Raw genomic sequence first — 21,655 nt, 5'->3', positions numbered from 1 at the left:
GAACAGCCCCATCCTGCTGAGGGATGTGTGACACTGACTCCTGGGGCACTGCACAGAACGCTGCTCCACACACCAGAGCTGCTCTTCTGCATTCAAGGTTATTGCCTCCTGAAATTTTGGTTCATTGCCATCTCCTTTTTAGCTTATGAATGCAAGTTTTTCCTTTTTTATCTTTCACTAGCTGAGCAACTTTGACAGAATTACACAAAAATAACAGTGTGGTAAACATTGTTTCTGTGAATACTGACTGGTAGTTCAGCATTAGTAGGGATCTCACTGTCCTTTAATTTTTCAATCAAATGGGACTTCTGAGTGAGAAAGCTGAGATATAATCCAGATGATGTAGTATTTTCACATTAATTCTATACTCAAGGTATAATAGCAGTGTCAGTAAGACAATATGAATACCCCATTTAAAGTTCATTATCTCCTCTGGAATTTGGGATCATGTAAATAAATAATGTGTTTATCAAATGTAAAATCCAACTGTAGGAATATGAAAAATAACTATTAACTGAAAATAATGTATAATTAACTTCAAATACATATTTAAAGTATCTCAAAAATTCAACCCAAAAATGCTTTGACCTTATATCCAGACTAATTCTTCAAGTCAAATGTGTATGTGCTGCTATCTAATTTATAAACAAAATAATACCTATTTAACCTAGAAGAAGAAGTCAAATTGAGGAAATTTCTTGAAAACAAGTATCAAATACACTTGAAGTCTTAGTGCTTTTACCCTGGCCTCTGCATTTTGTGCTGCTTCATGAAGCTGTGACTTCTGCTACTGTTGTCTTTTCCTGGTTGCCATTTCCAGGCAGTGCTAGCACAATACAGACACTCCATGTGCCAGCCTCTCACATTTACAGCTGCAGCTGATTGCTGCTGCTTGAAGGGTGTAAATAAAGGAAGAAACCACTGTTTTCCTAAGAGTAAGGAACTTTATAAACACTGAGCTACCAAAGATCAGGTCACTGCATGCCCGTGTCAGCACCAGGCAAGCTGCTGTGCATCTGCCATTCATCAGAAGCAGGAATACATGCCTGAACTAGGAAGTGTAAATCTGGCTGCCAAAGGGCTTCTTTGGAAGTGATACTACACTTAATGAATCTTTCAAAGAAATTAAGTAGCCAACTTAATAACCTCAACAAAGTTGCCAGGAAACTAGCCAGTGTAATAATATTCCACATTGATATACAGATGAGTATCTTCCACTGCCAACTGCTGGAACTGTAAAAATAACAAACCAAAAAAACTCCACACTAATTTCAGAAGCTGAAGGTTTTGAAAGGGTGAGATTTCTATGTTTTCTTAGACAACAAAGTAATCTCTAATTCCTTTTATCAATCCATACTATAGGCACTAGTAAAATTTATTCAGTAAGCGACTGGATGCAGTTTTGGCTTAAGAAATTGTTTGCCATTTCTTTTTTTAAATATGATTTTCTACAGGAAGATTATCGTTCAGCTCATTATTTCCACAGTTGCAGCTCTGACAGACAAGTGGGAAATTTGGCCAGCCAGTGGCATTTCAAAGAATGCCAAAGCACGTAGGCGTTTCTGAAAATCCCAATTTGTGCTCACCTACATCTTTTGGAATCTACATAGATTTCATCTACATCACTTTGTGGCAATTATTGTTAAAATCATGTTCTCATCAAAAACACTGCTCATCCATACTGCAAAACAATCACCAAAAATGGAAAGTGACATTATAAGCTTTTCTTTTTTTATAAGCTTCATGGTGTCAAGAAAAAACAACAGGTTATTGTTATAAAAATAATCTGTTACATACTATGAGTTGAAAAGATAGGAGTTTTGTACTTAGGATCCAATCAAACAAATAGTTATTAACAGAATGTTTCTAGGCCCTTCACCTCCTGCTGCTGTAAATCAATGGAAAGGATGGCAGTCTTTGTTGGAAAATGACTTGGGAGTTTGTAAAGCCTTAAAAATAGACTGGGAAAAACAGAACTCCTGTGTGTGAACACAACACACACACGCCCTGGCCACCTCCCCTCTGCCCACCTCCCAGGCAGGGGGGTTTACCAGATCACTCTGTAACAGTTCTATGTGATCTGCTGCCAGATCAGCTTTCAAAAAAGAGGGTAAAAACCTTCTTTGCTGAATTACATGGAAAACAACAAAGAGGGAGGAAGAAAAAAGCTTTTCAAGTGATTCAAAGCTTTCACACCTTTGGGTTTTAAAGTACTGTGCTAATGCATTATTACTGACTAGTACCTGATAGGAAATGAAAAAACCAACAATCCTACATTCTTGGCACCATATAAAGAAGTAACAGGTTAAAATGGATCCTTCTATTCTCCACACCTTGTATTTATCTCCTAAATGATTCATCAGTCCCTGGTTCAAACACTGTACTCCTACTGAAACAAGAACTCAGGATGGGAAATCAAGTTTTGCTTGCAATTCTTCTCTTTAGCAAGTTTCTCAGGCAAAAAATAGCAAAAAAAGAAAATATTCACTCTAGGAAATCCTCTCTGAACTTACTGCTTCACCTAGTTTGTATTCTGAGTCGTGCTGTGGTCCTTGTTTAGAATGATGTTTATGATTTCACCCTCATGTTCTTTCATATGATCCAGCAGATTTTCTTTGTTGGTAGACTCAAAACCACAAATGCAGCAGCAGAAGAGAAGAACACAGTATTCTGTGCCAAGATGGGGTAGAGTGGAGTTCTTTTCTAAACTGCATGAGGTATTCATCAAGGTAGGTTTTTCATTTTCATCAGAACCTGAAATTTCATTTGTAGTCTGGTTAATGGACTCTGTAAAAGACACCAGGTTGTCTGAACTTCCTAGTATAGGTACTGTACTTTCATCTGTGCCTTCTAATAAGGTCTTGTCAGTGAGTTGTCCTTGAAACCTGAAATAATAATAAAAACCAAAACAAATATTACAATATACAGCTGTTCCTTTTAGATAGGAACTTTATTTTGGGTCAGGGTTGGGTTTTTTTAAAGATAATAGATGTGACAGTAAATCAGACATACCTACTGCTTTGTGAAATTGCATCATTAATAGCTTTGTTCACTTGTTCATAGTTGTAATTTTGGTCACTTGCATGTTTCCACATGTGGGACTTCAGGGATGGAGGATGGCTACATACATATCCACAGAGAGAACATCTGGGGAAAAATGGAGAAGGAAAAGAGAAACATTTCAAAGTCAATTTTATTAGTTTAGTAATGGTTTAGTTCTTCCACAAGGATGAGTAAGCAGAGAGATCCATGTGAACCTTCTTCTTGGTCCCATTTTCAGTTTCATAACTGGGTCAAGTTAGTTTGCCAAGTTGCATCCTGAAATATAAGACTATTTTTAGGAGCTGAGAACATTCTAATTTTTTTTTCATTTCCTAAACAACTGAACTGAAATCTTATCTTTTTGGCCTGATAAAACTGTTCAAACACTGCAGAAATGCAGTACTTCTGCTGAGTGCAGAAACAGGGCATCTTGCAGGAGGTGGTGAGCTCTCTCTGCCCCTGCTCTGAACCAAGCAGGAACTGTGTAATTAGCACTAATTTATGTCAACTGAACTAAATAAATCTTTCCTGGTACAGCAGGTATTAGTTTATTATGGATCACAGAGTTCCTGAAGTTGGAAGGAACCTCTTGAGGGTGCACAGTCCAGTCCAGCCCCTCAGGCAGGATCAGCAGGCTGCTGAGGGCAGTGCCAGATTCTGAACAGATTCACAGATCAGGATTCACACGGGTGATCATTTTCCCCATAGAGTTTTCCATCAGCTCTGGTACCACAAGACTAAATTTTCTATTTCCCTGTAAAACATCATCTTATGCAGTAAAGAACAAAACCCTGAATAATAAATCCTATTGACAGGGAGATGTAGTGGATATTTATGGACAGAAATAACCCAAGGCTGATCAAATCCTGTATAACCCTTTTCATGCACAAATATACATCAGAGGAGGTTCTTGATGTGCTTTTTAAGATGACAAATTAGTCACCTCAGCATGAAGGAGATGAGTGATACTGCATGACATCATTTCAGAGCAGGATCTGTCTTTTTGTCTTTTGGATAAAAAAGCCCTTTTGCTCAGCTGCCTGGGAAGGCTTCAGTTCCCCAAATCCCATGGAAAAGATCAGAATCAATTGAAGGTGACCTTGTGCTAATAAATGATAACCAGGAAAGCAGCTCTGCTCAAGCAATGTGATCCCAGTGTGTTACTATGATGAGTCTGTTAAAATTACCCCAATGCAAGTCAGTTTTTGTAGTTTTTAAGACCCTTTCAGAAATGTAACCTGGAAACACAAGAAGGCCTACATAAAACCACATTATACACTACAATTCAGTAAGGCTTTATGACTTTTCCTAATGACAGTATAGTCCTTAAATGGCCTGCAAATAATCATACACAGAAAACAACCTCTGCTCAGCAGAAGATTGCAGAGAACAGCAAAATTCTCCCAAATGAGGTGAAAGCACAGCACATTACCTTGCTTGTGGAGCAAGGTAATTCTGTCCTGCTGGGGAACAACAGGTGTGTTCTTCTAGCTCACTCTTCCCAAGGATCCTATTTGTCTCTTTTCCTTCTAATTTGGTGCCTCACAAAGAAAATGGATGCTTTCAAAGATAGGTGAGTCTATTCTCAGATTGGGAATCCTGATATCTCTAATGAGGCTGTTACAAAATACATCATTGGATAAAAGGCAGACCTTATAGTTAATTTATAGATAAAATTAGGCCAAAATAATTTTTTTGTAAAACCCAAAGATCAACAAATAATCTTAATTTCATTTAATGTGCCACTAGTCTCACCATACATTTGATTTTCTGTGCCACTAACACTGATTGTGTTCCCAAATCACTGATCAAGCAATGAAGCCACAGCCCAGTGTCCATTTTTAGTCCCTTTTAAATACTCTCATTTTTTGAAGCTCATTAATTTACTCAGGTGATTTACTAATACAATTTACTTTGCTGAGAACAGTATCTTTTGAGCCAAATACTTTTGACTACTTTAGCATACAGTTGAAATCGGACACAGAAATCCAACAGCTTTTAGTATGCTGCACTACAGTTAATGATCACATACTTACAGTATATGCAACTTTCTCAGAGAAACAAAATTATTTACCACTGAGTTTCGTAGTAGAAGCCTTTCAATTCCATAGCATGACCTGCCCTACTGCTTGATTAGTGCTGAATTATGAAACTTCACTGTTCAGGTGTATTCTACATTGATACACTGAGGAAACAATTCTCTTGCAGCTCTGGATAGACTAATTCCTTGGGGATCAGGGACCAAAGTGTGGAGGTTTCCAGTAATCCCTGGTAATACCAGGAGCAATACTGTGGGAAGTATGACAGCTGAGCAAATACAACTTAATGCTTCTAGGAACATTTGGGAAAAATGAAGTGGAAGTACTTTTAAATTGTAGAAGCAGCTTTTCTTGAGAAGAAACCTCTATATGAGTGTGCTTTATTTAGACTTTTCATATTGCCCTTAAAATCTTCCACTGAGAAATATTCAGAATATTCACAATTTTCTTTCCTTTCCCTTCCCAACTTCTATGTTTTGTTACAAACTAGTAGTAGACAACTACACACATTTGTACCAACTTTCACATATCTATAAATCCCCCCTATCTATGGACAGACTGTAAGGGACACTCACCCCTTAATGGCTATTCATAATAAATCTTAACTAGGTGATGCCAGCCTGGATTCTAACTGACATGTACATGCAAAGGCTGTGCCTAGACTGGGATACTAAAGAAAGCCAGGGAATGTTCCTGGATACTGGAATTTACCTGTCTATAATGTTAAATGTTAGAGGTGCCATGGCATGGTTTTGGCTCATACAATCTCCTAAACAACTCCAGGTAATTAACATGGTGCAGAAACTACTTGCAATGGGCAGTGTGTGTGCAACCACCACATTCTGCAAAGCAAAAGCTGAACCAGAGGGAAGTCATGGACATGTTTAATCAGCCTGGGAACGCCATGGCAAATGCATCAAAAAACCCCAAACAAATCTGTGGACCAAAGAATGACTCTAGGAGGGAAGGGAACAGGATCTGAACACTGCTTTAAGAGCCCCATTACATACTTGAACTGTTCCAAGAGCTGCACTGCCTGATGCTCCTGGGGGTGCTGCCTCATGTGGCACTTCAAGCTATTCATATTTGTGGTGGCGAAGTCACACACGCGACATCTGAAGAGACAACAACAAGTGACTGCTCTGACCATTCCCTGCTGGCACTGCTCCAAACCCCAGCAGCTCCCAGACTGCAAAGGTGCCTGGAAAGGCTGCAGCTGAGGACTAACCATATCTGCAGAACTCCAAGGTATGACATGAATCACTGTTGGGCAGTGAGAATCTTTTGCAGCCCAAAAAAGCCTGCACCTTTCAGCAGGCATCACCAGGCTTACAGATTGTGCTTCTTCCTGAAATCTCCCTCGAGCCCCTCTCCTGATGTGGGTAAGCAGCACTAAGAGCAAGGGAGGGGAGGGTGCAGGTGGCTGGGTGCAGCCCTTCCAAAGGCATAATGTGACCCTCAGAGCTGCAGGGGAGACAATGTGCTCTACTTAATGCACCAGCAATGTTCTCAGGACATTGTAAAAGCCAAACCAGTAATAAAACACCAAGTTTCAGGGATTTATTGCTGAAAAAGAAGTCAATGACAAGATCAACATATTCAAATTTAAGTGCCCTAAGCATATCACATCATGCCATTCAATTTTTTTCTTTTTACTTCTGCCACAATATCTTTGTATAAAACCAATACATAGAACAGTCTGGATCTAAACTCAGATAGATCCATGGATTTAGATCCCAAAGTATTACACAAATTCCTTATTCATAAATATCAATATACTATCACACAACCTTCCTGTACCTACCATATTAAAACAGAAACCATCAAGCTCAGCTAAAATTCTTACGTATTTGTTTGAACTTTAGGTCCTTTTTTTTTTTTCAAATGGTAAAATGTCCAGTTAGAAAGTCTGTTCTATAGTGTGAAACAGTTTGAGACTGCAGCATACTTAGCCTGAGAATACTCACTTTATTTTTGAAAGGATTTAATTGTGCAGTATTAAAATCCAGAACATATCAAATCTACAGAAACATATCCTTCAAGGCTCAACACCTTAGTTTCCAGGAAGTTTTGTCAAACAAATCTAAAGTATGTTTACAGCTCTCAAAAAGGCAGCAATGCAGTAGGTTGCTGTTTGACACTATGGAAGGCTTGAGGAATTCATGTTTCAGAAGAAGAAATACCATAAATACTGGATCATTATGGTGTTCAGATGTGGCTCAAGTATCCTGCCAGGTTTTCAGATTTGTCTAAGGGGTTTATGAAAAAATAATAAGAGAAGCAAGGCAGATGGGTTGATTTGTATTTAGTATGCAGCAGTCTGTATCACCAGTGGAAAATTTCCAAGGGTTCCTAAATCAAAACAGGCTGCTAACACCAATTTGAAAACTACCACGTACAAGACACTCTACAGTATCTGCTGCTCCAACCCCACTAAGTAATAAATAATGGTAACAGTGAAGGTTCTGAGGAGAAAACGATCTATTTGTATTCCACACTTGCTGTCTGAATAAACATCTTGTGAATTTTTGCTGGTGTTATGGGATATCATTATAATGCACAAATCAAAATACAACACATCTTCAGGGTTTATTTATCCAAAAGAGAAAGTTCCTGGCTTGGCTCAGCCTTTCAAGGTGTTGAGTTCCCAGAATTTACACTAAAGACAGGACTTGACATTAAAGATCAGCTCAAAAAAATCTACTGACTCAGATCTACTTTCTAGCCACTAGAGAGGGACAGAGATCCACACTGTATAAGCACAGATTGAATCTGGGGCAATTTATGCAGCAACCAATAGAAAAAATAGAGAATTTATTTTTTTGCTGGGGACCTCAACAGTAGTATTACATGTGATTTTAGGTACCCAAGTTCCTATATAAATCCATATGATACCCCTGTAGAAAAGTTATAAAATATGATCCTAAGTGAGTATGTTACTATTGTTAGAAACCAGTGATAAAGATGAGGCACTTGGTGACAAGGGCAGCATTTCCCCACACTCTGTAGCAGCTGATGTATAAAGCAGTAATATGACAATGGAGAACATTTTGCAATAAAGCAAATCCAAAATGAAGTTAGGTGTGCAAGGGTTTTGAGAAATATATTATTACTGTTGGCCAAAGTCCAGTATTATAACAAAATTATCTTCCTCTCCACATGTGAAAGCTTCAAACTGAAAACACGCAGAAGACTGCCACAGCAAAAGATGCATTCTGGAAAAATTAGCAAATCTTAATTACATAGTTTGAGTGAGGCAGCAAGTGTGTCTCCCTCAGTAATTTGCAGTCCAACAGTGTAACTGCAGCTCCTTTCCCAGGGCAGGAGCAGCAGTGCCCTGGCAGGCTGAGGCTGGCACTCACCTGTAGGGCTTGTCCGAGCTGTGGATGCGGCGGTGGTTGCGCACCCCCACGTACGTGGTGCTCGTGTAGTCACACACGTCACACCTGAACAGCTTCTGGGAGGAACACTTGCTTCCTGTTGGAACAAAAGGCATTACTTTAGAGAGCTGCACTCAGCCTTGTAAGGAACTCTCAGATTATAATTTCATCACAACTGAATTATGAAACACAAATTTATATTTAAAGTAACAGTTTTGAATGTCGATAAAGAAATATTTAATACTTTTAAAGTATTAAGTAACACAGCAGACACAGAGGTAATAAAGGTATGGTTCATTTTACCATTCTGTTCTGCCATTTACAGGAATTATTCAAATTTTAGGAAAACATTATTTTTCTAAATGTGGACATTTCTCTTCTCCCTGCAGTTGGGTGAAGCCCTGTATTACAGCAAAAGGTGATAATATGTGGGACTGCTGAACCCAGCAGTTTCAGCGCTTTGCAGAATGCATCAAATCAAAGGAACAGACTGGGACTGAGAATGGATGAGTGTGACCGTGGTCACAAGGGTTTTCAGGATGAGAGAGAGATGAGAATGTTGGTTCTATGATCAGAAGGCTTGATTTATTATTTTATGATATATATATTACATTATGACTATACTAAAAGGAAATAGAAGGAAAGGTCTCAGAAGGCTGGTTAAGCTAATAATAGAAAAGAATCAATAACAAAGGAGCTCTCTCCGACTCTGAGAGAGCTGAGTCCTTGATTGGCCATTAATTGTAAACATCCAAGATGGGCCAATCACAGGTGCACCTGCTGCATTCCACAGCAGCAGGTAACCACTGTTTACATTCTTTTTCTGGGGCCTCGGCTTCCCAGAAGGGAAAATCCTAAAGAAAGGATTTTTATGAAAAGATGTCTGCGACAGATGAGTTTCAAACTGGCAAACACAGAAAAGAAAAGCAAAAGACCTCCCAAAGCCTCTAAATCCTCTTTATCATCCAACATACACTCACACTTTATGAAAGATAAGAGATGATAAAAAAATAGATATTGACCAGATGTCTTAATAAATAATTTGGAACTTATCCAAATTACTAAAAAGCAATTGTAACAAAAGTAATTTTTTTCCTTCCAGAATGAAAAAGACTCTTGAAAAATTAATGGTTGCAGAGACAAAGGCCAATGACTCCTTACACAGGGAAATGTGTGCCCACCAGTGCACAGTTGGGATATTTTTGAGACATAAGTGTGTGCACTTTAACAGCCCTGTTCCTGTTCCCTCACTGAATAATGGGACTGATTTGGGTTAAGAGATTAACATTTGGGAAGAGGGATGGCATTTTTTATGCAGGTAATTTTCCCATTCCAGCCTATCATGCTGTACCTCATGTACTTTTTTTTTAGGCCGAATTTTCTCTTTATCAAAACAATTAAGAGTCATAATGGTAAAACTCTTTTAAAGAGAGATTTCTTTCCCACAGGCAGGCACTGAATTATGCCAAAAAGGGTTCTAGATATATTATTCTGATGAATACAGTCACACAGCTTCAATATAAGGAAAAATTACAACTAATTAAACTTTCACTTCAAAATTTAGCACTTTTGGTTCAAGATGCAAAGTAATTAGGTAAGGCTGATAACCCCAGAGGGTTATTGAGAAGAATATATAGTATATCATATAAAATAAAATAGCAGTCTGAATGCAAAGATAGGGCAGTAAAATTGGAATATTTGTGTGTACCAAGATAACCACAAATATATTTCCTATATTTCATTTAAAACATGACACACTTCTCACTCTTTAACGCTCTTATAAGAAAAAATATGGAAGTAATACACAGCAGGCACTCTTTGCAAGTCAATCTTAAAGCAAAATATACTGGAATTTTTCCTAAAAAATGCCCAAAATTTATTAGATTTGTTTTTCATTTCATGTAAAAATTATCAGAACAATCCTAATTATTTACTTGAAGACTTTGGAATTTATATTTCTGCATTATTCTTTTTGAAAACACATTCATGTAGAAGACCTCAATGGATCAAGGACACTCACTGGGCTGCAGATCCATGGGAGAGCAGGGGCTGTGCTTTGCTTGAAGGGGTTTTCCATCTTAAATTCTGCAGCTTTAGAATGAACTGCTTCCAAATGTATTTTCTGTTACAAATCTGGTATTTCAGTGGGCAGGCAGTTTAAAACCAACAGTATCTAATGAGATTTTTAAAGCATTATGCAAACATATTTGCCACAGCATAGTTCTAAGATGTTCACACCCAGCAGCACACACTTAGGAGCAATTATTTATACCAATCACTACTTTATATTTATTCCTTCCAGAAAATGCACATAAATTATAATACATCACATACTCTCTTGCTGTTACAAAATAGCATTTGTGTCCCTCATCCCCTCAACTGGCTTATTTCTTGTGGGTTTGGGGCTTGTTTTGCTTTCTGGATGGAGAATATCAGGTCTCCTACAAGTGAATATGGAAATGCCAGATCTTTGCTGCAGCAGCAGTAACAGGTGCTCCTCTAATGCTGCTTATTACCCTATTCCTTCATTATTAGACATTTACAGTCTGATCATACCCAGTGTCATAATGCTCCTTTTAATTTATTGTACAACCATGATGAATAAAGAGACTTTTAGGACTAACCATTTCATAAACAAGAAATGAAACTGTTCCAGCTCAGGCATCTTTCACATAAACAGATGCTGTGCCATAAACTTCTTTGTTTTGTGTGGCTTTATAGGGATGACATCTGTTTGACAAGAGATTGCTGTACTGCAGTGGTGCTGCAATTTGATTATAAATTGGTTCTGAAATAATTTAAGCATTCCACAGTATGAGTTAATAAAAGTTTAAAAGGAGAACTGTTTTCATTCAAGCCACATTACTAAATTACATGTGGGGTAAACAATTAAAGTGCTTAGCTGGAACACTTGTATAAGGTAATAATAAGAAAAAATATTTATAAAACATTTCTAAATTAATTGAAAGCAGGCAGATTTCTTGAACAGAGGCTTCCCTTTCATGGAAGCTAAAGTACAAAATCAGGATATAAACTGTAAAACAACCTCATTAAACATACTAATTTCAAAAGCAGATAGGACTATTGATTTTCACATTACCAGGAGTTGAGCTCAAAAAGTACAGTATTTCTCCAAACCTGAAACTTTCAGGCATTGCAAGGTAGTTACTCCTGTATCAGGACATCTTTAGGAACACTGGTTTACAGCACACAAAACACTGCCAGAAGTAACAGTCCAAGCTGTGCTTGTAGATATTTGTACCCTACAAAAGGAACAATGTTTTATTTCCTATCCCTGCCATTAAACATTTATGCTACTGCTCCTGCAGAAATCCCCCAGTATGTAATAGAAAATGTTCCCACTCCCAGCAGAGCCTCCCTGGCCATTTCCCTGTCTCCCCCTGGCTCTCAATGGCTCTCTCAGGCTTAGGTCCTGGGATGGACTGAGCACTCCAGATCAATTTCCTGAGTTTAAATGCCTTCTGCATTGATGAGAGCAAAAAGGAGCTGGGAAGGGTCACTCGACCTGTGGTTGAAAAAGTAATTAACTTTTAACTCATATACTGAAAGCCAGAAAAGGAGGCAGTGTGAGCTGAGAGAGCAGCAGGCAAAGCTGGGAACTCATTCTGGTCTGACATGTTCCAAGTTGTTTTGGGCAAACCATTGCCCATCCACCCTGGCTCCTGGTGGTCAGAGCCTTTTTTCACAAGAAATTGCATCCATTTCAACAACTTTTGCACTCACTGAGCAGCTGTAGAGGAAAGGGTAGAACCCAGAAATTACCACAGCAACCTAAGTACTATTAGAGTGCACATTTTGCTGTCTAAACAAACGAGAGAGCACAGATAGGACAGAAAAGAGCTTTGTGCACAAAATGGGAATACTTCAGCTCACAGTTGTTTAGAGACTATCTAATTACTAGTATTTATCCATAATGCTCTAAAATTGCAAAATGCTAATAATTACAGTCTTGCCTTCAAAATAAAAATGCTGTAAATATTTTCAGTAGCTGTAACTCACCAGAGAAGAGGATGCATTCACACTGCAATGATAGACAGTGGCTTTCCAGGACACACAAGGGATTTTAAGGCCACATTTTCTCCTAAACTTCAGAATTTGGTTATTTTTTCCCCCTATTTAATTACCTTAATGCATCAAGGGTTTGTTTGGCTTGTTTTTGTTTTGTTCTTTTGTTGCTGTTTATGTTTTGCAAACAAACCCAATTAAATTAGAAGCAGATACACAATTAAACAAACATGAGGCTCTAAGCAACCAGGTCTAGTGGGAGCTGCCCCTGCCCATGGCAGGGCTTGGAAAGAGAGGAGCTTTAAAGTCCCTTCCAGCCCAAACCATTCTATGTCTCTATGAAAATGCATACCTACTGTTACCCAGGCAACTCTTACAGATACAGGTTGCATATTTACAATGTCTTACATTTGCCTCACTAGGGCCAAAATAAATGACTCATTCTGGACATTACCATAATTAAACAGAGATTTCTAAACTCAGAAAGGGATGGCATTGTATGCATATGCTGACAGTAAACTACATTACCATAGTGATTTTAAAAAATAGGCTTTCTTTTGTTTAGGTCATTTAGGAAGGAAAAAAAATTTTCTTCTTAAAAATCCAGAATAATATTGCATATGAGTTGTTTGTCACAAGAAGGGTTTAATTACTGGGGCTAAAAATATATCAGCTAACAACAAATGCCACCTCAAGACTGACTATGGTAAATTCTGCCCTCTGGAAAGAACACGCATTTAAGGTTATGAACAGGCATGGAAGCATTTCAGCACAAGAGATCTTAAAACCAGTTACACAAATACAGCAAACAAGTAATGTTACGAGTGAGTTTTTGTAATTTCAAGTGTAAATATAAACAGTACCTTCTCTATCATCTGCTTCATTGGAAACTATGAGTTTGTTAGCTGAGGCTGTGGAGAAGAGATCAGGAAGACTGTGTTGTTCTCTTTCATGGTTTCGCAGCTGGCTCTGAAAAAACAGTTCCTAATGTTAAAAAATACATTACAAACATACAGTGACAAACACACAGACTTGGGATATTGCAATCATCTGTGACATTGTTACTCAAGCTTTAATGACAACTGGTCTGAAATGCATGTTAATGTATATACAGATTGTCCCTTAGGTAATTTTACTACAAACAAAACAAGTAAATATCATGGATTAGTAACATAAAGGACTGGTGAGAGTGATTGAGAGGATTCTATGATTTGTGTTTATTTAGAAAATAGATTTCCTTCTTTCCCCATTGCCACAGACAAGTGGCCACAGTTCTTCCTCCAAAATTACTGTACTCCAAAAGCAGTATGAGATTAGAGGCTTGTGTGAAAATTACCTCAATTTTCATATTACTGACTGACTTAAGAATACACCAGTTCTGTTTCTACTTGCTTGAGGAGGAGAAAAGAGAGCCTTTTGCTACCCTATCTGTGTATTTTTTCAAACTAGGACTAAATGACAATAAATATGGGAAAATTTGCATGACCAGTGCTTCCAAGAGGTCCAGCTGTACAGCTGGGTACTGATGCAATCTGTTCTATATTCCTGACTACTGAGCTGAGTGCATAGGAACTCACTCACTAATGCTTAAAATAGCAGTTAGAAAAAGGGCAGAAATGTATTATTCTGCTCTGGTTGTAATCTTTCAAATCTAAGTTCTACAGAACATCCAGAGCAACAAAACAGCGGAAAAAATACAAAAATTCTGCTTCAATGTTACCCCCAAGTGCCACACTCACAAGAGGAAGGCATGTTTGAGCATTCTTTTAAAATTTCAGCTATTAAGTTCTTGGATGTTTCCATTTCTTCCTGCAGTTGCTATGTGTGGGCAGAAAAACAACACGGTATTATTATGTCCGTAATACAGTTCTCAGGAAAAAAGTTCTGCGAGGAAAAAGCAAGGCTATTTCAGTGGGTAAAGCAGAATAATTACAGGTGGACTGTATATTCAGCATGTGCTGCTGGCAATAATCCCTAACAGTAATTACAACAAAGCCAGGATGTCAGACTGAGATAAGTTAGAAAGAGGGATTGGAGCCGGCCCTGAGCCTGCAAGGGCTCCCTGGTGGTCAGAAGCCTAAGATGGGAAATGCCAAGTCATGGTGAATGGGCTAGAAGCCCCTCTTCTGCCTTTGGACCCCTGCTAATCTCTCTGTAATCTATAGGTCACTTTCCTCTAACCCTTGCTACTGGACAATTTCTGTACCCCATGTGAAGAGCAGCTTTTGCCCAGCTCAGGCAGAAGAGCTGTCACTGGGAACCTCCACAGAAGAATCAATAAAGATGCTCCTGTGGAACCCCACACAGACTTCTCCTCTCTCTCACTGGTGTGCCTGCCTAGCACCTAGCAAGCTGAAGAACTGAAATCACAATGAGCTGATAACCCTAAAGAGCTGATATCACTTAAGTTTGCTAAGGTTGCCTGTGGCTAAGAACTGCTTGGGAGCTTGGTCTGTCCTGAACTGCGCTATCTGAACCCCGTGCAGCCTGCTGGGGACACCCCAAACCCCAGGAAGGTTGCAATAAGGATCACCAGTCATGAAGAAAGCAGCGAAAGAGGGTATTTAGGGATTGCAGAGAGGCTGTACCTTGTAGTGGAAGGACTCGTCGCACTGCTTGCACTGGTACATGCGGGCCTTGCAGTGGTTGATCATGTGGCTCTCCAGGCCCTTGCTGTCGCCGGCGATGTGCTCGCAGATGGGGCACTGGTAGGGCTGGCGCTGGCGGTGCACGCGCAGGTGCTGCTTGATGTAGCCCTTGTTGCCGCTGCTGTAGTGGCACAGGCGGCAGCGGTACGGCCGCTCGGCGCTGGGGATGAACTCCACCAGGCTGCTCCCCGCCCCCGCCGCGTCCCCCCCGCCCTGGCACTGCGCGTTGTCCTGCAGCTCCTTCAGGATGTCATCGTCGGAGGCGTTCTGGTCTGTCCTCTCCTTCAGCTTTTCAATGACGGTGAGCAGTGACATGCTGATGCCCATTTTAATTGGTGTTTCTGATAACTCTGGTCTGTCTTTCTTTATCTCAACTATTGCACATTCACTTTGGTTTAAGCCGTCGAACTCCTCTGAAGGATCCTTAAGTGAGGACACCACTTTGGAATGAGCCATGCATGGGCCATCAGCTCCTCCCTGGCCTGCACCTGCATCCACAGCATCTTCTCCAGTCAGAGCCCTGAGGCTGGACCGTGTTAGTTCTGCAGCTCTGATTGGCATTGTAACAAGAGCTTCTGCTGCTAAGGAGTGCAGTCTCAAAGATTCTGAATTTGTCCTCCTTCGTGCAGGAGGCACATTTTCGTCAGCTGTTACATTTTTATTAGCGCTTAATTCGTTATCTTTCTTCTCAGTGTTATTCCACTCTATTATTACTTCCTGAATCGCATCTGAATGATAAACTTCAGCAGGTTCTTCACAGGTAACAGATGACTCCTCTGAGATAAATTTTTTTTCCGTTTCAATGTCAGTGTTCATTAAGAATGGCTTTTGTAAAACACTTTCTTCAGCACCTGGCAAACGCTCTACTATGACATTAACGTGACCCTTTTTATTTGGACTACAACTGATGATTTTCTGTGCTGATGAAAGCAGGCTGTCAGTTATCATATTATCTGGTTCTGTATCTGATACAGTCTCCTCTACAACCTCTGTAGTAGGAGAATGCACCACAGGGTCACTTAATATCTCTTCCTCTTTTACATTTGTTCCTACAGGCGATTTACACGACAGCTGCTCAGAATTGCAAATCTGAAGCTGAAGAGAAGGCTCACTATGGATATCAAGTTCACTGTTTTCTAAAGAGAGGACAACTGTATCCACACTCTGAGGTGTGTGAGCTACAACTGTCTCTGACAAGCTGGTGTTTTCATTTTCTTCCTCAAAGATGGGGTAGGAGCAATCAACCTCCCCCGCGTGTTTCCAAGCGTGTGTTTTCAACATCCTCTGCTGCCCACAGGTGTACCTGCAGATTAAACACCTGTACATGCCATACTGCTCGTAGGTGTACCACTTCCTCCTGCCCATTTCAGGCACAGAAGCAGACTGAGCTGGATCCTTACATTCCACATTTCCTGTCTGATCAGTCCCTGATTTCACATTTCCTTCCACTGGCCCTTGCAGAAATGAGCTGGTGACATTGACACACTGCTGCGCTTTTGTCTGGATGCTGTTTTTACCACCATTCTCGTGGTGATTTTGGAAGTGGGATTCAAGTTCTTCTTGGCTTTTGGAGGCAAAATGACATTCTGAGCACATTAATATCACTTCATTTTTCTGCCCATGTTGTTTTATATGTTCTTGCAGAGTTAAAAGCGAAGGTGACAGAAAATTACAGAGACCACACTGATAGCATGTCACCTTTTTTTTGCTTGGTGGAAGACATTCAGTCACAATATAATCTGCTTGCAACTCTTCAGTCTTTTTAGTAGCAATCACAGAGAGCTCGATGGCTTTAGCTGGGATTTCACAGAGCTCAGCTGCGTCCAAGGACTGCACAGAGGCGTCGGCATGGGAACGTTTCTTCCCTATTAAAAGGCACCTTTGTGACTTCTCACTTTCAACTATTTTGCTCAGCTTCTGGATCACGTGGATCAGGGGGTCAGTTTTACATTTTCTCTGCTCTTCGCTGCTCTGCAGTGTTGGGCCAATGACTGTTTCAGAAATCAGCACAGCCTCCTGCTCCCCAATATTTGGCATCAATACTGCAATGCTGCTTCCTTCTTCCATAATACCTAGGAGGGTTACAAAAATACCTGGGGGTTACAAAAATAAAGATTTATACCTGCACAATAATGAAAACACAGCCCAGTGCTATTTACATTGCTCTCTCTACCAAACAGGAAAGCCCAATTCCACTAAACTAATAAAAATTTTCAGAATGGCTACAGAAATAGCCAAAGATATTGGGGACATTTAGTGATGCTTTTCAATGCAGCTGCACAAAATAATTCCAAAAGAGCCTCTAACAGGCTGCCTCCAAGTTGTACAAGGGTAAGACAAGTATTTTCAAGTGTAAGCTGAAGAAAAGTGTTACAGCTATTCTCTTTTTCCTTACAAGCACTACACATTTAAATGCTCAACATTAAAATATCAATTGACAATAACTGGTATATTGATATTTAAAAGCACAGTAGAATATGAAAATATATTCCTAATGTACTTTGATGCATTGATGCTCCTAAAGCAAATGACAATTTGCAGCAATATCATTTACAAAAAATAAGCAGTTTTTTCCTTGAAATGTTAAAAGAAGGTAATTCTGCCATTTACTTGCATTAGTAATTTCACTATGACTATTTTAAAGACCATTCAAATGTCAAATCATACTTCTCATTATAAATGTCATTTTCTAGAAAACTTACTAATTGCAGCTACAATTTCTTAATTGCAGGAAAATCAAATGGTACTAAAGTTATAAAGAGCACTTCTTTTCTGTTTCGAGGGAAAGCTACAGGCAGTTACTATTTCCAATTACCCCTCCTTTAAAAATATCAAACCATAAGCCACAGGCAATAATGTGCAGTGTTTGAGGTCAAATTAGAAGCCAATATACAAAAATGTACATGAAAACATACTTTGTGATGTGGGCAGAGCTGTGGGGTGAGGGGTGAAGGAGCTGGACAAAAGGTCTTACATTCAAATTTACTTCTCTAAAAATGTCTAGAAATACCCTATTCAATGCTTATACATACACACACACATATATTTTATACAAAGTTCTTATATGCTACATATAAAACTGAGAACATAAAGAGATGAGGGATATTTATCAGTCATCCTTGAAAAATTATGCCAAGTAAATTCATGTGGATTTTTTTTTTTTGCAAGAAAGATACAGAGGCCAAAAAAGAATTTCCAGAATTGGTCCTAAAAACCCATGAAATCCACTAACTTCTACTTGTGGATTTAGTGTAGAGAATGCACAGACACATGAGAGCAGGGTCTGTGGTGCCCCTTTCCCATTACAGAAAAATTCTGGGCAGAACTACATAAATTACCTTACCTGCCATTCAGCTTACAGTTCAGGTTATCATCAGAGCTATCAATATAAGCAATGCTAATTTTTTAGTATCATCTGCACCTCATGTTAAATACTTCAAGTTGAAAGCTATTATTTGAAAACCCTAATTCAGTTCTATAAAAACACTTTGGTGTTTGTTTCAAACTGCCTGTAACATGTTTTGAAACCATTGTGAGAAGTGAACAAACCTGCTTTTTCCCCTGAACACAGATTTAACGAATGCTCAAAGCAGTAATGTCTACTTGAAATATTTTCAAATTGAAAATGAGTTAAGGAAAATTGATGCTACCTTAAATTACCCTTGGTACTTTAAAAACTTTTTAAGTAATGCTAAATTGGCAAATATTTTCTCTACCTGGAAGCAAGATAACAACTAAGATGAAAAATCACTAACAGAAGATCATAAAGGAAATATGCTGCCATGTACTGTTGCTATATCAAAAAGGCAAACAGAGAGAGGACCTGCACCTGTATTATCTGGGATGCTTGGAGCCGATTCCTGTTACTAGGTGCATAACTACAGTATATATGTGTTATGCCACTCTGCGCTTAGAGTTCAATTCTTACTGCTGCAGACTTTGGTTTTTAGAGGGATGGTAAGAACTGCACACAAATTATCACAGATTAAGTTGGAAGAGACCCACAAGGATCAGCGAGTCCAGCTCCTGTCCCCGCACAGCACCAGCCCCAAGAGTCACACGTGCCCGAGGGCGCTGTCCAAACACCCACACAGTAATTACACAGCGATGTCTGGGATGCCAAAGGACGGGAGGGAAGATGCAGCCCCGAGCAAACGCCTGCGAGCTGCCCATTCCAGCCCAGCCCAACCCCTGGGCCGAGCAGGGCGAACGCCTCCAGGGCAGGAAGAGCCGAGCACGCTTCGCCCAGCCTGTCTGGCAGAGGGCGGTGCGATGGTATCGCGGCCCCCGAGGGCAGGGAATGTCCCCGGCCGGCCGCCACCCTCCCCGGGACGGCCGAGCCGCGCTGCCCGCCCCGCTCCGAGCCCGCAGGCGCCGCTCCGGCAGCGCTCCGGCCGCGGGGCAGCGGCAACCCAGAGGCCCAGAGCAGCGAGGAGCAGGCCCGCCGGGGCGGCCAGGAGGGGTGAGGGAAGGAGGGAACGGAGGCAGCTCCGGGCCCGGGAAGGCTCCGCCGGGAGCCGCTGCCGCCCGCGGCTCCGCACATGGGCTGCGGCGCGGCGCCCCGGGGCCGGCTCGCCACCGCCGCGCCTGGCGCCCTGCCTTGCGCCCGGCCACCGGCCGCTGCCCGCCCGCCGCCACCGCTGCCGCCTGCGGGCCCCGGGCCGGGCCGCGCCGCCGCTCGCCGGCACTAACGGGGAAAGCCCCGTGAGCCTCACCTGCGGCCGCCGCTTCAAGATGGCGACGATGGAGCCTCTGTCACGTGACTCGCGGGCCCGTGTCAGGTGACCGGCGGGGGGCGCTGCCGCCGCGTCAGCGCCGCCTCCCGTTACCATGGAGACGGGGAGGGACAGGGATACGGCCGGGGGACACGGGACGGGGCCCGAATGTCTGTCTGTCTGTCTGTCTGTCTGTGTGTGTGTGTGTGTGTGTGTGTGTGTGTGTGTGTGTGATACAGGGCCGGGGGACACGGGACAGGGCACAGGAGGGTGCCTGTGTGTGTGTGTGTGTGTGTGTGTGTGTGTGTGTGTGTATGTGTTTGTATGTGTGACATAGGGCCGAGACACGGGGACAGGGGACAGGACAGTGTGTGTGAATATGACCGTGTCACCGTGCACGGGCAGCAGTGTGAGCCAGGACGGTGTGTCCCGTCCCGGCGGGGCAGTGTCGCAGCCCTGCTGTCCCCGAGCCCCGGGCTGGCCGGTGCCGCTGAGGCTCGCTCGGGCTCCGGGCGCTCCCTGAGGGCTCGCTCGGGCTCCGGGCGCTCCCCGCAGCTCTCGGGACGGCTCCGGGCGCTCCAGCCCAGCGCCCTCCACATCCCCAGAGCCAGGGCCACGCTGGGAGCGCCACACGTTCCAAAACCCGGAGAATCTCACAAAAGGTGTTTTTCTCCCAGCACGGTTTTCGATGGTAAACACCTGCAGTTAAAAACTCCCCAACCTCCAGGTTTTGGGTATTAAGCTGTCAAGAAGGTTTAGCAGTTTGAAGTGGGCAGAAATTGAGAGTTTACATACACACTGCTTGTCGGGGCTACCTTGGCAGCTAAGTACCAGCGATGGTACATGTGAGATATTTCATACAGACTGAAAAGTCAGGGGAATGGTGAGCTTCAAAAGTGGCTGGGTGATGGCAAGTAAAATCCAATCTTCATTTCCAGAACAGAGACTGAAGTGTATTGATGTGGAGATTTGGATTTGGAGGGATCTGGTAAAATTGTAGGAACTTTTTGCAATGATTGAACTTTTTGTTAATGATTGTATATTGTTTCATAGACTTATGGTCTTTCTGAAGTATATGATCTTTCTAAAATATTGTCAAATCAGATATTATTGAAGAGATGGATTTGACCATCCTTTCAATAGGCACCTCTAATTTTACTTTTCCCCTTTGACTCCTTGAATTATGAAGCTCTGTTTAATTATATAAAGTTTTAGACAATTCAAGTAATATCCTAGAATCTCTAACTTGGTTAAAAAAATGGTAAGCCTTTGATACAACTTTGTTATAAAAAATAAATTGCTGTCAGGAAAATGCAAGGGTACAAACTATCTCCTTAACACCTATTGAATGCATTTAACTTTAAAAAATTAAAGTAAAAACATTTAAAAAATTAAAGTAAAACTTTAAGCTGTATAGTATTCAGAGTGTCAAAGATAGTAATAATAATCACGGCAACTTGTTTCAGCTTTTCCTGCCATATTAAGTAGAGCCTTTTAATAGAAAATTATTATTTTTCGTGTACCCTGTTCTTTTAAAAGCTTTGTTTCCACGTGTGTATATTACAGGTTAATTAATAAGTCACCTGAATTGAATCACTCTTGTAGATACAGGATTCTCACTCTTCTTTTTTCAACCAAAATATGCTAGGGTCTGATAGATCTGAATTAAAAATGCTGGGGTGATAATGAGTAATCACCTCCATAGACTCTGTTATTCTTCTTTGCTGTAATTAAACCTGGACTAAGTTAAAGATTTCATTCTCTGTGCAGATATGAATGTACCAAAAGACAGATTTAGATTTTAC

At 40.9% G+C, this 21,655-nt stretch overlaps 1 protein-coding gene across 2 annotated transcripts; it reads right to left on the bottom strand.

Moving 5' to 3' along the window:
• Window positions 1-70: 70 nt before the first annotated feature.
• Window positions 71-19,899, bottom strand: ZNF507 (zinc finger protein 507). 2 transcript variants are annotated; one of them, XM_054269467.1, is made up of 6 exons: window positions 19,851-19,899; window positions 15,076-17,228; window positions 13,351-13,456; window positions 8,444-8,558; window positions 3,013-3,147; window positions 71-2,885 (listed from the first exon to the last, which is right to left on the bottom strand). In XM_054269467.1, exons 2-6 carry the CDS (start codon window positions 17,200-17,202, stop codon window positions 2,522-2,524), a joined length of 2,847 nt encoding a protein of 948 aa, XP_054125442.1. In that variant the 5' UTR covers window positions 17,203-17,228; window positions 19,851-19,899; the 3' UTR covers window positions 71-2,521. The 2 variants fall into 2 exon arrangements, with proteins under 2 accessions (XP_054125442.1, XP_054125441.1); XM_054269466.1 differs by having other exon boundaries at window positions 15,076-17,207; window positions 19,851-19,887.
• Between the last annotated feature and the right edge of the window lie 1,756 nt (window positions 19,900-21,655).

The sequence above is a fragment of the Melozone crissalis genome, unplaced genomic scaffold (genome assembly GCF_028551555.1).
Source record: "Melozone crissalis strain CALT ecotype California unplaced genomic scaffold, PUWL_Pcris_2 ptg000007l_1, whole genome shotgun sequence".
In the NCBI taxonomy this organism is placed as follows: domain Eukaryota; kingdom Metazoa; phylum Chordata; class Aves; order Passeriformes; family Passerellidae; genus Melozone; species Melozone crissalis.
Note: the sequence above shows the minus strand (reverse complement) of the source record. Positions and strands in the feature narration are given on the sequence as shown.

Bases quoted from the DNA above. Each gene is read 5' to 3' on its own strand.
- ZNF507 (XM_054269467.1), bottom strand. From the start codon at position 17,202: ATGGAAGAAGGAAGCAGCATTGCAGTATTGATGCCAAATATTGGGGAG. The intron at 13,457-15,075 runs GTACAGCCTCTC...CTGTTTTTTCAG, and splicing joins ACGAGTCCTTCCACTACAAG to AGCCAGCTGCGAAACCATGA. The intron at 8,559-13,350 runs GTACTGTTTATA...TTGTTCCAACAG, and splicing joins TGAAGCAGATGATAGAGAAG to GAAGCAAGTGTTCCTCCCAG.